This window comes from Erpetoichthys calabaricus, chromosome 3 (genome assembly GCF_900747795.2).
Source record: "Erpetoichthys calabaricus chromosome 3, fErpCal1.3, whole genome shotgun sequence".
Taxonomy (NCBI): Eukaryota; Metazoa; Chordata; class Cladistia; order Polypteriformes; family Polypteridae; genus Erpetoichthys; species Erpetoichthys calabaricus.
This window is the reverse complement of record NC_041396.2, coordinates 302,948,955-302,965,120: the sequence shown is the minus strand read 5'-3', so window position 1 is coordinate 302,965,120 and position 16,166 is coordinate 302,948,955. Positions and strand designations below refer to the sequence as shown.

General features: G+C 46.0%; 1 protein-coding gene across 2 annotated transcripts in view; it reads right to left on the bottom strand.

Annotated features, from left to right (window-relative positions):
• The window catches only part of nckap5l (NCK-associated protein 5-like), a 75,092-nt gene that overhangs the window by 25,915 nt on the left and 33,011 nt on the right, over positions 1-16,166 (bottom strand). For both annotated transcript variants that reach the window (XM_051925025.1, XM_051925026.1), the window contains 3 exons: positions 10,123-10,191; positions 539-577; positions 193-312 (listed from right to left, as the gene is read on the bottom strand). In XM_051925025.1, the coding sequence (XP_051780985.1) occupies positions 193-312; positions 539-577; positions 10,123-10,191 (228 nt within the window). The remainder of the gene's footprint in view (positions 1-192; positions 313-538; positions 578-10,122; positions 10,192-16,166) is intronic.

Below are 16,166 nucleotides of genomic sequence, written 5' to 3'. Positions count from 1 at the left end.
GGTCGCCATTTTATAACGTGAACCCTCTTCTGGATCGACTACGTGGGCTACGTAACATATAAAAAATATTTTTGGGTGGGCTATTCCTTTAATGAGTCTGGCAGATTGGGGTCAGTGTCACAATTTCACTTCCATCTAACGTGCATCTCCAAACCCACCCGCAAGACCCCTGGACGCCCACCTCGGCCTCACCTGCACCTGCGACCCGGCGGTGACCTGCAGCTTCTGCTGGAAGAGCTCGCTCAGGGTGCGGTTCTGGCGCTCGAGGTCAAAGACGCGCATCTTCAGCTTGATGCACTCCTCCCGCAGGTCCTGCAAGCAAGTGGACAGCAGGGGTCAGTCCTCCTCCTTGCCAGCGCACTCTGGTGGGACACTAAACGGAGCCCGAGGAGCTCAAGGCCGGAGGACAAATGGCCAAGTGGTTGAAGGAAGGTGCAGTTGACGTGGGCACTGTGGGCACAGCCCCTGCCGCCAAAACCCTCCTGCGTGATTTAAAATATCTTCCTCTGCCCTCCACAGCTTGGTACGACTTACTTACCTTCTGGTTCAGCAACGCCTGCACCACATGGTTAGCCACCTGTAGGGAAGGTAAAGAAGAAAACAAAACACAACATCCATTAATGATCTCGAGTAGGCCATCACAGAGCAGCCCCTCTCTCCTGTCCTGCCCACCCAAAACACTGCGACACACCATCTCTGGCTTGATCCTCATCAGTCGGGACTCAAGAAGGGCCACCCCACCGAGACGCCGCTACCCGCTGTGGCTGACACGCTAGGACTGACTGGCGCTACCAACATGTCTTCTGTGCTCACCCTGCTAGCTCTCTCCTCTGCCCTTTGACACGGTTTGACCACCAGTGCCACCTTCTCTGGCAGATCTTGGATTGGGGGATCAATGATGGGTCCTCTCCTCTTCTCCCCACACACTGGACCCCATTGTCCGGTTCCATGTGTTCTCATGTCAGTGCTATGCTGACGTCGTACCCACCATTCCCTCTGGAGGACCACGCGGGATCAGCTTGAACCTCAGCATGTCTCACTGATACCTGGATGACGGAGCACCATCTCCAGCTCAACCTGTCAAAGACGGACCTTCTTGTTATTCCAGCTCTGTTCAGCACCCACCGGCTCTGTTCCACCATGTTGTGGTGATCGATGACCACTTCACTGGCCGTGTTGCTTTGGTCTCTCGGTCTCTCAGAGCACATCTGACAGATCTGACGTCCGGACCAATGGCAGGAGGACCACACCTGAGGTGGGCAGGTGTCACTCCTCTCCTCAGATCACTGCCTAGCAGCACATGTTAAGTGCCTACAGGGTAGTCAGTAATTCACCACCTACAGATATGGGGGACACTCGTGGCGTCGGGCGATGGCACCTCTGCGTGACATCAAATCTCAGTGCAGACTCTTCTCTCGTGGGTGGAACGAGCTGCCCACCTGCATCTGGAGCTCAATGCGTACAAGACGTGTTTGAAGACCCTCTGGTGACTTGCTGTTGGGTTTACTAATCTAGGATTTCTAACGTGCTCATTGTCTCATCAATTTGGCAGAAGTGGACTGCTGGCACCCCTGAGATTGTTCCCAAACAGTCGGATTGATGTTACTGGTGTAATAAGGCGCTATATAGCACCCGACCCGGCACAGACTCACTCACAGGCATGTGTCAAATACAAACAAGATTTTTATTTTCTTCAGCTGGAGGGCACGTCTTCCCCGTGAACCCCCCAGCCACAACCCAGTCCCAAAAGCACTGAACCAACAACACACAATCCTCCACCTTGGCACCACCACTCCTCCCCGGCAACCTCGTCCTCTTCCTCCCGATTCCGGCTCCTGAGTGGTGGATGCTGGCCCTTTTTATAGCCCACCCGGAAGTGCTGCAGGTGCTTGATCACCTGTTGCTAATTACGCTTCCGGGCGGGGCTGTAGAGGTGTCCAAAATGGCTCCGGGATCCATGCAACACCCCCTGGCGGCCACCCCAGATCACCACAGGGTTGTGTAGAACTCCATCTCCCATGGAGCCCTGCAGGAAACTGAGGCACCATCGTCATCCAGGTGTCCCGGGGGAAGTACTGAGGAGCCCATGGCTGCTCCCCTGGAACATATGCAGCAGGGGCGTCCCGGCCGTTACACTGGATTATGTGGACCTGTTTTGTAAGTCACTTTGGATAAAAGCATCTGCTATGTAAGTAAATGTAATGACCAGTGCAAGCCCAGTATGTACATAAGCTAGTAAGACAGACAGGTGACAGACAGCTTCATACCAAAAGATGGAGTTTGATATTGAAGGATGTAATCATTAAACATCCGTCCTTTTCAGAGATATTGTGGTAAGGTGTCCTTGGAATTGAATGGATGTTTTGGGCAATTCACAGCACCGCGAAGGCGAACGTTGTATTCTCCCCGTGATGATATCTCACACTGCCACCTGGTGGAGTCCTCTAGAATTACGTAAAGTACAAACAGGACTCCACTGGCGTAGCAGCAGCGTCCACAGGCGCACGCGTCGCGTCACGTGTTGGGGTGTGCGAGGTGTCTGGTGGCTCAGCAGTTGGCTGCCATTAAGGAGCAGCTTGAGTGCTCCTGAGATCCCCCCCCCAGAGGGCAGTCGCGTTCATGGCACGGGCTGGAACAGAATCCGATTTTTTTTTTTTTGGCTGCTCATCTCCTTTCCTGAACATCAGGGTTTTGTTTTACGCACTCCATTTGTATTTATTTATTTATTTTTCTTCTTTGCTTTTTCACAATAAGAATTGTGTTTACTGTACTCTGGACTATATATTATTATTATTATTTTTTTTGCAATCGTGGAATTAAAACCGACCCTCTTCTTCTTCTTCTTTTTTTTTTGGACACCTGCCTCTCTTTTTAACCCCTTCAGTCCTGGCTGGACGGTCCTGAATTCCCAGCAGGCCATCTGCTTTAGTGGACGGCTTGTGACATCGAGAAGCGGAGTGGAGGAGAGCCGCCCGATGTTCACGATGGCGGACCCTCCACGGGTTGGGGGCTTTCTTCGTATGAACACTGTGGTGGTCTGTGCTTCCGTCTGCTGTTCTGTTAAACCAGCGGTCCTGGGGACCCCCTGAGGCTGCAGGTTTTTGTTCCAACCAACTTCCCAATCGGTGATAATAAAGCGATAAGAACTGATGTCATTTCATTAGCGGGTCTTTTTTCTTTATTAACTCTTCTCTTATTCGGCATTCAGAAAAAACACAGCAATCTGGTTTTTTTTTTACATTTATTAGACATTTAGAAATATTTCAATTTTTTTCACAGGAGACTCCTAAAGATGGCCGCCAGACGTCAGGCATGTCTTCTGCCCAGCAGGCATTGCTGCTTTTGCACTGATTTGTTTTTTATTTTCTTCCATCCATCTATTATCCAACCCGCTATATTCTAACTACAGGGTCATGGGGGTCTGCTGGAGCCAATCCCAGCCAACACAGGGCACAAGGCAGGAACCAATCCCGGGCAGGGTGCCAACCCACCACAGGGCACACACACACACACACCAAGCATACACTGGGGACAATTTAGAATCACCAATGCACCTAACCTAAACCCACGCAGACACGGGGAGAACATGCAAACTCCACGCAGGGAGGACCTGGGAGGCGAACCACAGGTCTCCTAACTGCGAGGCAGCAGCGCTACCCACTGCACCACCGTGCCGCCCTTTTTATTTTCTTTTTACATTTTATTCAATTTACTAAAACCAAATTAAAAAATGCTGCAGTGGGTTGGCACCCTGCCCGGGATTGGTTCCTGCCTTGTGCCCTGTGTTGGCTGGGATTGGCTCCAGCAGACCCCCTGTGACCCTGTGTTCGGATTCAGCGGGTTGGAAAATGGATGGATGGAAATTAAAAAATATATATACAGTACTGTGCAAAAGTTTTAGGCAGGTGTGACAAAATGCTGTAAACAAAGAATGCTTTCACAAATGGAAGTGTTAATCATTTATTTTCATCAAATCAACAAAATGCAGTGAATGAACAAAAGAGAAATCGAAATCAAATCAATATTTGGTGTGACCACCCTTTGCCTTTCAAAGCAGCATCAGTTCTTCTAGGTACACTTGCACACAGTTTTTGAAGGAACTCGGCTGGTAGGTTGTTCTAAACATCTTGGAGAACTAACCCCAGATCTTCTGTGGATGTCGGCTTCCTCACATCCTTCTGTCTCTTCATGTAATCCCAGACACACTCGATGATGTTGAGATCAGGGCTCTGTGGGGGCCATACCATCACTTCATATCAGGACTTCTTGTTCTTCTTTACGCTGAAGATAGTTCTTAATGGGGGCGGCACGGTGGCGCAGTGGTAGTGCTGCTGCCTCACAGTTAGGAGACCCGGGTTCACTTCCCTGCGTGGAGTTTGCATGTTCTCCCCGTGTCTGCGTGGGTTTCCTCCGGGCGCTCCGGTTTCCTCCCACAGTCCAAAGACATGCAGGTTAGGTGGGTTGGCACCCTGCCCGGGATTGGTTCCTGCCTTGTGCCCTGTGTTGGCTGGGATTGGCTCCAGCAGACCCCTGTGACCCTGTGTTCGGATTCAGCGGGTTGGGAAATGCATGGATGGATGGATAGTTCTTAATGACTTTGGCTGTATATATGGGGTCATTGTCCTGCTGCAGAATAAATTTGGGGCCAATCATACGCGTCCCTGATGGTATTGCATGATGGATAAGTATCTGCCTGTATTTCTCAGCATTGAGAACACCATTAATCCTGACCAAATCTCCAACTCCGTTTGCAGAAATGCAGCCCCAAACGTTCAAGGAACCTCCACCATGCTTCACTGTTGCCTGCAGACACTCATTATTGTACCGCTCTCCAGCCCTTCGACGAACAAACTGCCTTCTGCTACAGACAAATATTTCACATTTTGACTCCTCAGTCCAGAGCACCTGCTGCCATTTTTCTGCACCCCAGTTCCTATGTTTTCGTGCATACTTGAGTCGCTTGGCCTTGTTTCCACGTCAGAGGTATGGCTTTTTCACTGCAACTCTTCCATGAAGACCACTTCTGGCCAGACTTCTCCGGACAGTAGATGGGTGTACCTGGGTCCCACTGGTTTCTGCCAGTTCTGAGCTGATGGCACTGCTGGACATCTTCTGATTTCAAAGGGTAATAAGCTTGATGTGTCTTTCATCTGCTGCAGTAAGTTTCCTTGGCCGACCACTGTGTCTACGATCCTCAACGTTGCCCGTTTCTTTGTGCTTCTTCAAAAGAGCTTGAACAGCACATCTTGAAACCCCAGTCTGCTTTGAAATCTTTGTCTGGGAGAGACCTTGCTGATGCAGTAGAACTACCTTGTGTCTTGTTGCTGTGCTCAATCTTGCCATGACATGAAACTGTCTTCCACAACCTCACCTTGGTAGTAGAGTTTGGCTGTTCCTCACCCAGTTTGAAGCTGTTTCTGTTTCAGTTAATGACTGTGTTTCAGCCTACGTGTGACATTGATGATCATTAGCACCTGTTTGGTAGAATTGGTTGATCAGACACCTGACTAGAATCCTACAAAATCCCTGACTTTGTGCAAGTGGACCTGTAAGAATTGATGCTGGTTTGAAGGCAAAACGTAGGAACACCAAATATTGATTTGATTTAGATTTGTGTTTTGTTCGCTCACTTTGCATTTTGTAAATTGATAACAATAAACAATCATTGTAAGAGCCATTTTCCTTGTTCTATAAGATTCATGAATATTTCTTAGATGACAATGCATAAATAATGGGAGGTTCCTATAACCCCGGAAATAGAATCGTATTGGTATATTCTTGCCATTTCTAACAGCTTGGAGTAAACCTTATTCTTCAGTTAGTTAGTGACAGCCTTGCCTTGTATAAGGTGTAGAGGCATACGGTTTTTAACCGTGACCGCACGTCACCGTTATGTGCCAACCGGCTTACAAGCCTTTTTGAGTGTGTGAAGTCTGTATAACCATCAGCATCAAGTGACTCCGTGAGAACCCTAACTACAAAGAGGACTATTTCATTTATGTTAGGTAGAATGCCCAGAGGGGACTGGGCGGTCTCGTGGCCTGGAACCCCTGCAGATTTTATTTTTTTTCCAGCCGTCTGGAGTTTTTTTTGTTTTTTCTGTCCCCCCTGGCCATCGGACCTTACTCCTTTCTATGTTAACTAATGTTGTCTTATTTTAATTCCTTATTTTGTCTTTTATTTTTCTTTTCTTCATTATGTAAAGCACTTTGAGCTACTTTTTGTATGAAAATGTGCTATAGAAATAAATGTTGTTGTTGTTGTTGAAGTAAATATGTAAGAAAACAGCACTTAATTTATGTGTTGTGCCGTACGTAAAGCATACAGAAGAAGAAGCTAAGAACCTTTTAAGTAGAGAAGAAGACACGTGACCGCACGTCGCAGGGCTCGATGGCCTACAGGCCCTTTGAATGTGAAAAAATAACAAGTAAAGAAAACTTGTTTACTTAAGTACTGCACCGTATGCTAAGGCATACAGAAGAAGAAATTAAGAACTTTTAAGTATAGAAATAACTAAAGTCTTTCAAGAAAAGCTAACTTTAAAGAAGATACATCCATCCATCCATTTTCCAGCCTGCTGAATCCAAACACAGGGTCACGGGGGTCTGCTGGAGCCAATCCCAGCCAACACAGGGCATAAGGCAGGAAACAATCCCGGGCAGGGTGCCAACCCACCTCAGCTGTCTATCTATCTATCCATTATATAGTGCCTTTAATATCTATCTATTATATAGTGCCTTTAATGTCTATCTATTATATAGTGCCTTTCACTTAATAATAATTCTTTGCATTTATATAGCGCTTTCCTCACTACTCAAAGTGCTCAGCAATTGCAGTTTAAGGGCCCAACAGAGCAGAGTCCCTATTGGCATTTATGGGATTCGAACCGGCAACCTTCTGATTGCCAGTGCAGATCTCTAGCCTCAGAGCCACCACTCCTCTATCTATCTATCTATCTATCTATCTATCTATCTATCAATCTATCCCATTATATCCTAAGTACAGGGTCACGGGGGTCTGCTGGAGCCAATCCCAGCCAACACAGGGCACAAGGCAGGAAAATAATCCCAGGCAGGGCACCACACACATCGCAGATCTATTATATAGTGCCTTTCATCTATCTATCTATCTATCTATCTATCTATCTATCTATCTATCTATCTATCTATCTATCATATAGTGCCTTTCTATCTATCTATCATTATATAGTGCCTTTCACTCTATCTATCTATCTATCTATCCCATTATATCCTAAGTACAGGGTCACGGGGGTCTGCTGGAGCCAATCCCAGCCAACACAGGGCACAAGGCAGGGAACCAATCCCGGGCAGGGTGCCAACCCACCGCAGAAGAAGATACGTTTCCCTTTTTTTTTGCCTTTTATTCTACGTGTGTAACTATTTTTTCTTTTATTCTTGTGTGGATTATTTGCTAAATACCTTTAAAGCAAACTCTTGGACTCTGAGAATTCTTTTGACACGCGTCTTAACCCGTGCCTGATGACACCTTATATATTTCAGCAGCTACAGTCATTATTTATATTTCTGAAAGCATTCTTTGTTTACAGCATTTTCTCACACCTGTCTAAAACTTTTGCACAGTACTGTATACCTTGATTTTTTTTGTAAAGCTATAAATGCTTCGCTCTCTTTTGTTGTTTTATTTTTCCCCTTTTCCTGTGTCATTTGCTCATTTCGTTTAACCCTAATAGTGACAATTAACAACCAGAGGAGAGAAGGAGTCCAGTAGGACGAGAAGGGGGCACAATTGTGCCAAGGAAAATCTTCATCTTCTTCTTCTTTTTCTTTTGGCCACTCCTGTTAGGGGTTGCCACAGCTGATCATCTCTCTAAATATCTTCCTGTCCTCGTCATCTTGTGGAGAAAGTATATGACAGGGTGACTGAGAGGAGCTGTGGTATTGGATAAGGAAGTCAGGAGTGGCAGAGAAGTACGTAAGAGTTGTACAGGATATGAAGTGTGACCGTGGTGAGGTCTGCGGTAGGAGTGATGGAGGTGGGATTGCATCAGGGATCGGCTCTGAGTCCTTTATTTGTAATGGTGATGGACAGGTGGACAGATGAGATTAGACAGGAGTCCTCATGGACTGTGATGTTTGCTGATGACATTGTGATCTGTAGGGAGAGTAGGGAGCAGGTTGAGGAGACCCTGGAGAGGTGGAGATATGAGAGGAGAGGAATGAAGGTCAGTAGGACCACCAAGACAGAATACATGTGTGTGAATGAGAGGGAGGTCAGTGGAATGGTGAGGATGAAGGGAGTAGAGTTGGCAAAGGTGGATGAGTTTAAATACTTGGGATCAACAGTACAGAGTAATGGAGATTGTGGAAGAGAGGTGAAGAAGAGAGTGCAGGCAGGGTGGAGTGGGTGGAGAAGAGTGTCAGGAGTGATTTGTGACAGGCGGGTATCAGCAAGAGTGAAAGGGAAGGTCTACAGGACGGTAGTGAGACCAGCTATGTTATATGGGCTGGAGACGGTGGCACAGGAGACAGAGCTGGAGGTGGCAGAGTTAAAGATGTTAAGATTTGCATTGGGTGTGACGAGAATGGACAAGATTAGAAATGAGGACATTAGAGGGTCAGCTCAGGTGGGACAGTTGGGAGACAAAGTCAGAGAAGCGAGATTGCGTTGGTTTGGACATGTGCAGAGGAGAGATGCTGGGTATATTGGGAGAAGGGTGCTAGGGGTAGAGCTGCCAGGGAAGGGGAGAAGAGGAAGGTTTATAGATGTGGTGAGAGAGGACATGCAGGTGATGGGGGTGACAGAACAAGATGACAAGGACAGGACGATATGGAAGAAGATGATCCGCTGTGGTGACCCCTAACGGGAGCAGCCAAAAGAAGAAGAAGAAGAAGTGACAATTAACAATCAGCACAGCAGCAACAACCTCAGCGTCGGACCCCCTAATGATTAAATAATCGATTAAATAATCAGAACACCTGGACAAGCAGTTGAAAATGCTGTTAACGACATAAAATAACGACGCATTCCCCACATAACTGCTTATTACATTTGAATAAAAATCTCCCAGACTTTGTTTGTAATTTCTACATTGACTCCAAAACACAGAAACTGGGAAATAACGACTCACTTTAATTAGGCGAAGAGTCCAATGGTGGGAACAAAAAGCTGCAGCCACAGGGGGTCCCCGGGATCGAGTTTGGGTGAATCGATTGGCACCTCATTAACGGAACGTTGACAATTCTTCACGGGGTGCTGCGGGTACAAACACGAGGCCGTTGCCCTGGCGATCATCCCATAATGAGCCATCAAAGCCGATGTCACATCACGGGACTTCTAGTCATCGGGGATGTCAGACTTGCCGACCGCCGGTGCTCATCTCCTCGCTGCCCGCGTCACGTTTACCGACTGGGTGATGAATCTTCCGGCACAGACCTGCTCGCCCACTTTGGTGACAGCCCAGCCTGAATGACGATCCCCCCCATGGTCCCCTGGGTGACTCCTAAACGGAGTGTTGATCACGACTTTTAACAATGCAGTGAGGGAACACCTGGTAGTTTTAATGCTTCCTCACTCTCGTGTTCGGCGATTGGAGACTCAATCACTTCATGAATTGGGGGGGGGGGGTCCCCCACTTTGTCATTTCAGTGAGAGTGGACCAGCAGATCATTTAATTGTCTCTGTCCCTTTTTTTCTTTTTCCCATTCTGTCAGGGTATGTGAAACACTAGACATCAGTCTGACGAGCTTCTGTTCCTTTGTGAGGTCCAAAGCCCCCCGTGGTCCTCAGTCCTCGTCGCCGTATTCTATGCCCTGGACTCCCAGATGAGCATTCATTGGCTGCCAGCTGTCCCACTCGGCGACCAACGACAAAATCAAAGCTGACTGAGGGGCGAGTCGCACACTAGCTGGCCCGAGTCGCTGGACATGTCACATTACACGACTGGCTTCATGGACGGGCGCCACTGAGTGCCAATGAAGGCTACAACTGGAGATCATTAGAAAAGTCACCTAATGTGACAGGGCCTTTAGGGAACCGTACAGCTGAGTTCTGGTGGCTCAAGTCTCTGCCACAATTAAGAAGATGACAAATGCCACACACCCCCTCCAAACCCCACCACCACCACGGACCTCGGTGGCTCACCTCGTCCAGGCATCGCTCGTACGCTTCTCGCTGACTTTCATTGGCCATAGACAGGGCAGAGTTCTCAGCCTGAAAAGGAAGAAGCAGATCCACTGTTAGTGCGAGTGTGGGTGCCAACCCGGGGCGAATGGCAATGCCTGAGTGGTGGGCGGCAGCAGGTGCCCGTCCTGTAAGCACAAACACAGGTGCCAAAGAACGGGAGGAATGGCTGGCTCTTCAAACACAAGTGTCACCCAGCGAGCAGTGAAGGGGGCGGTGCCACTCTCGTTCAAGATGAGGGATGCCACCATTCGATTGGTTGCTGCAATTGAACTGTGGCTGAAATAGGATTGGATGAGCCAAGCGAGTTGATTGCAGCCATTGGTCTAGGATTTGCAATTGGAAGTTGGTCACCCCGCCTTCACTCTTCTACTTCTCACCATTAAACTGGGAAGAGAAGACGACCCCTCTCTCTCCTGCCATTACTGCATGATGAACTCAAATCTGTAGCCATGTGATAGCAAAGACCAAGATGGACAGAAGGTAAGACTGAAAGCCACCTATGGACAGAAGATGCACTGCTGCTTATGCTGTAATACTATTTTGTGTCACTCACATTTCATTTTGATTAACTAGCTGTGTGACCCATCTATGACGGGCTAAGATCTAAATAATCAACGCAGACCTCAGCGATAACGTTTGCCATGCAATAGGCCAGGCACATGTCTCTGTTATATGCCATTTGGTATGGGATTTGTAAAAGCAGTGTTAGTATTTGAGATGCGCCACCTGTTAGAGTAACAAATGCAATGCATATGTCTCTGTTATGTGCCATGTGGTGTGGGATTTGTAAAAACAGTGCTAATGTCTGAGATGCGCCATCTGCTGGAATGATGAATGCAAAGCATTTTATCACTTGAAATGTTTGTGATGCACCATCTGTTGGAATGACAAATGCAATGCATATGTCACTAAAATATATAACATTTGATAAGATTTTCATAAAAGCAGAGTTAATGTTTGGGATGTGCCATCTGTTGGAATGAAAATGCATATGTCACTAAAATATATAACATTTGGCATGATCTTCATAAAAGCAGAAGTAATGTTTGGGGTGCGCCATCTGTTGGAACGACAAATGCAATGCATTTTTATTACTAGAAATGTTTGTGATGCACCATTTGTTGGACTGACGAGTGCAATGCATATGTCTGTGATATATGCTGTTTGGTATGATTTTTCTAAAAGCACTGTTAACGTTTGTGGTGTGACATCAGTTGGACTGACCAATGCAGTTCGTTTTATTAGTGGAAAAGTCTGGGAAGCACCATCTGTTGGCATGAGAAACGCAATGCATATGTCCCTAAAATATATAACATTTGGTCTGATTTTCATGTTTGTGATGTGCCATCTGCTGGAATGACAAATGCAATGCATTTTATTACCAGACATGTTTGTGATGCACCATTTGTTGGAATGACAAGTACAATGCATATGTCTGTGATATGGCATTTGGTAGAACTGTTGTAAAAGCACTGTTAATGTTTGTGGAGTGATGTCAGATGGACTGACAAATGCAATGCATTTTATTACTATAAATGTGTATGATGCGCCATCTGTTGGAATGACAAAGACGCACAGTGTGACACTCAGACACTTATCCTTTTAATAAGGTAGATAATTTGGGTATATTATCTACAATACATAATTGATTTATTGTGTAACCCACTCCTGTTTGTTCTGTTGCTTGCTGTCATGAGTATATAAGGCAGTGTAACTTATGAAGGCTGAAGAGTACAAAGGGGTAAATCAGGGTCACCACAGGACCCTCTATTTGGTATTTGCTGCTGACCAAACATCGGCATTTTCATTCATTTTATGTTGTTCACGTGAGAATTACTTTTCATGTTTTCAGCAGTAGTCTGTGCAAGATTCTACTTTTTTTATGTAATTTGTTTTTTAATTTTTATTAAATTAATATGCATTTATTCACTACGTCATGTCTCAGCCAGGGTTGCAAATTCATATCTGATGTCTCTTTTGTAGGGTCTTTTGATGTTGATTCCGTGCATCATTCCTTATTTCTGGTGTTCTCTCTGTGTATCCAAGCCCCCTGTGTTAAGAGGCATATAATCTGTGGGCGGGGCATCCAAGAGGCGGGGCCACCTGCCAATCACAGCCCTATGAATCCAGAGGGTCTCCCACAGGTCCTGCCTGGCGCCGAGTTTTTCTGGATTTTTGAACCCGTGCTTTCTTTTTGGGATCATTTTACTGGCCTTTTGTTTGCCTTACTGGCAACTTCTTTATGCCTTTTGTGCTCTTAATGAGACTTTTTCTTTTATAAACTTTATGTTTTATGAAGAGTAAAATTAATTTTATGAATATTCAATAATTGAATAATTTTAAGAATTATATTTTCAGAATAAACTTTTCATGTTATGAAGATTTGGCGCCCGCTCTTATTACTAGTCGAGGTTTGACTGTGATATCCCCCTCTAGTGGTGAGGTGTGGAACTTATTGGGACTTTTGTGTTTTGGGGCTCCTGGTCCTGAAGTGGTCTTTGACTTTAATTTATTACAAACAGCAATGACGCTTACAGGCCACACGTTTACACAACCCGTGCAGTGCATTGAAGGTTTTCGATTTATGGGTTGTTTTGTCCCCCTGATTGTATTGTAGTGACCTTTTTCATGGGCCCAGTAAAGAAGACACGGCATCCTCAAATGTAGACCATCAAGGTGTTTATGAAGGCACGGGGCTCCAAACAGGAGAGAACTAAGGACTGTACAGAAGACAGAAATGACCTCCTGAGTGCCATGTACAGCGTCTGGCCCCTCTGAGGTCTGGATGTGGGGGTGGGGGGGGCGCTTTACTGAGCTGCACTAGCGTTTAAACTGGCTAAGGGGACTCCATCGCTCCCAGCTGCTCTTGGACCCGAGGACACCACTTCCTCCTCCTCCTTTCCTGGTGAAACCCCGGCCATGGTGCCTGGCACTGCCCGTCGGCCTTTATGGCACACTTGCTCACCAGCTTTGCTTTTCTCCCGTCCAGGCGGCGCCCAACGTCTTCACTCACCCGCCCACTCCATTAGTCAGTGCTGCTCCACATGCCCCGCCCATCACTTCTGCTGACAGCCTTTATTTGCATAAACCAGAAAGCCCCGCCTCTGTGCTGCACCAATCATGTATGAGGTATCTTAGCACCGCCCACTCGCTCCCGTGTCCTTAGCAACAAATTAAAAAAAACCAACACGGGTCGGCCATCCGCAACATCGGCAAATTTCTATCAAATCTGTCAAAGCGCTTTGGTGACTTTGGGGTGTTTGGTTTGTTTCTTTTTACTGAAATATCCAAATGTGCTTTCTGGCCATTTAATGAATAAAATCGAAATAGTGGACGAGTGAGTGAGTCGGGCAGTCAGCTGTGTACGCCACATCTCTCCTCGCTACATCACCTCTCCGATTTCATTACTTTTGCCTTCCGCGTACCCTCAGCGCTCATCTTACACCTTTCTTCGGTCTCGACGTGTGTCTCGACCTGCGTTGGCTTGCGCTTTTCCTCTCTCGATTGCGTTCCTGGTCACTCTTGCCTCCTGCCCACTTTTCGACGACTACCACCAACGATAGTCAGGGCTCCCATTGTCCGCTCTGAAATCATCAATCGTCTGAAGGCGACTCTCTGCGCTTTTCCATGGCATTCTCTGCGTGTTGTCAACCTTTCAGGACCTGATCACATCCGACTGAGCAACCAAAGCCAAACTGACCAATCAGATCGCTCAGAGGGACCAGACGCACACACAGACAGATACGCTAGTGAAACACGTGGACCTTGTCACACATTGGGGACAGTGGAAAGGATCTGGGGTGTCAATTCCTGGCCTATCCACAGGGTGGCGCTGCAAACTGACACCTCTTCTCTTCTCTCCCTCCCTCCAGATGACTGACAACCTCCCCGCCTCTGATGTCATTTCTAGTCTCCACCCACTTGGACCCGCCTCTTCCTGCCTGGCGTGTATTTAACCAGAAGTGTTGCCATCTTGGGCAGTCCGCTTTCAGACTGGCATTTCCTCTTTGCTGAAAATCTCTTTATTATTTTCTGTTTATAATATACGGGGTCCCAGTGTCGCCCCAAACCTTTACCTGTTTTTGTCTTCTTTTACTACGTGTAGCCCCCACAGTTAAACACCACACAACTAATAAACTGTCCGGCTGCTGTTTATGAATGCAAGAACTTACTCTCGACTCTGAGTTCCAGACACGTGTGTGTGGGCCAAGTCCTAGGGGGGGACTATCAGTAGATGGGCTTGTGGGGGGCCGTGCTGTAATTACAACTAACTTTTCTGCCCACCCATAAAGTGCCCACAAAAAAAAAAAAAATCACATTTTTGTAAATTTCCAGAACAGATTGGCTTATCGGGTTTTGATTTAAGACCCCATTAGTCTGACTAACCATGTGACCGCAGCCTTTTGTAAATGCAGACAGACTGACTGATGGGCGGGCAGACAGACAGACTGGCAAACAGGTGAGCGGATGGGCGGGCAGACAGACAGGCAGCAGTGGTGACTGAGAGCGTTTGGCACTCTACTGTGGTCTGCACGCTGAGAAGTAGCCTGCTTATGAAATAGTCTGCAATATGCAGTATAGGTTTTCATTTCTGATTATTAATATTATTATCGTTACAGGGCCCACTTGGCCTTCTTATTATACGTCTGCTTTCATTCCTTTGCTACTGTATACACAGCCGGGAGCGGACATCGGGTCCCTAGGCAGATTCTTTTCCAAATGCCCAAAAACTGACATCCAAAACAGAGTCCCTCTTATAGATTTGCCCAGTTTGGATACGTAACTGAGACTGACTAGTGGGGGAAGCAGGGGTGGTGTGGGGGGGTGATGTGCCCCCCATTGGAGATCAGCCAACTTGTGATCACAACTTAAAGCAGCGAGCACCACCCTGATGATTGTACGTGAAAGGACCCTTTAGGTCGGTGCCCACTTTGGCTTATGCCTAGAGCCGGCACCACCTGTGAGAAAGCATTTCAGCAGGTCTTTGGGCTCTGCTGGCACAGGCACACAAAGCGGTTTCTTTTGGAGAGATTTCTAGAAAGAGGCCAGTGAAGCTCCTAGTCAGACCCTGACTGGTTTATTGTACCAAAATCATTTTATCCTAAAAGGTACAAAACGTGTCACCACACCATGGCAGGTTGGGACCCCATCGCGGCTGCTGACCTGCTCCACACTGGGGCTTCTGAATTGCAGCCCTCTGTAACCTTCCACCCTCCAGACTTCTGTCTCCCCGACACTTGACACGTTTTCAGCGATCAGACTTATACTGGCAAACCCGGTGTCTATTTAATAATAATAATAATAATAATAATAATATAAAATACAACTACCACTATCATCAATACTACAAATTATATTAAAGATGACAGACAGATAGATATGAAGGGTACTATATGATAGATAGATAGATAGATAGATAGATAGATAGATAGATAGATAGATAGATAGATAGATAGATAGATATGAAAGGCACTATATAATAGATAGATAGATAGATAGATAGATAGATAGATAGATAGATAGATAGATAGATAGATAGATAGATAGATCGATAGATATGAAAGGCACTATATAATAGATAGATAGATAGATAGATAGATAGATAGATAGATAGATAGATAGATAGATAGATAGATAGATATGAAAGGCACTATATAATAGATAGATAGATAGATAGATAGATAGATAGATAGATAGATAGATAGATAGATAGATAGATAGATAGATAGATATGAAAGGCACTATATAATAGATAGATAGATAGATAGATAGATAGATAGATAGATAGATAGATAGATAGATAGATAGATAGATAGATATGAAAGGCACTATATAATAGATAGATAGATAGATAGATAGATAGATAGATAGATAGATAGATAGATAGATAGATATGAAAGGCACTATATAATAGATAGATAGATAGATAGATATGAAAGGCACTATAGATAGATAGATAGATAGATAGATAGATAGATAGATAGATAGATAGATAGATAGAT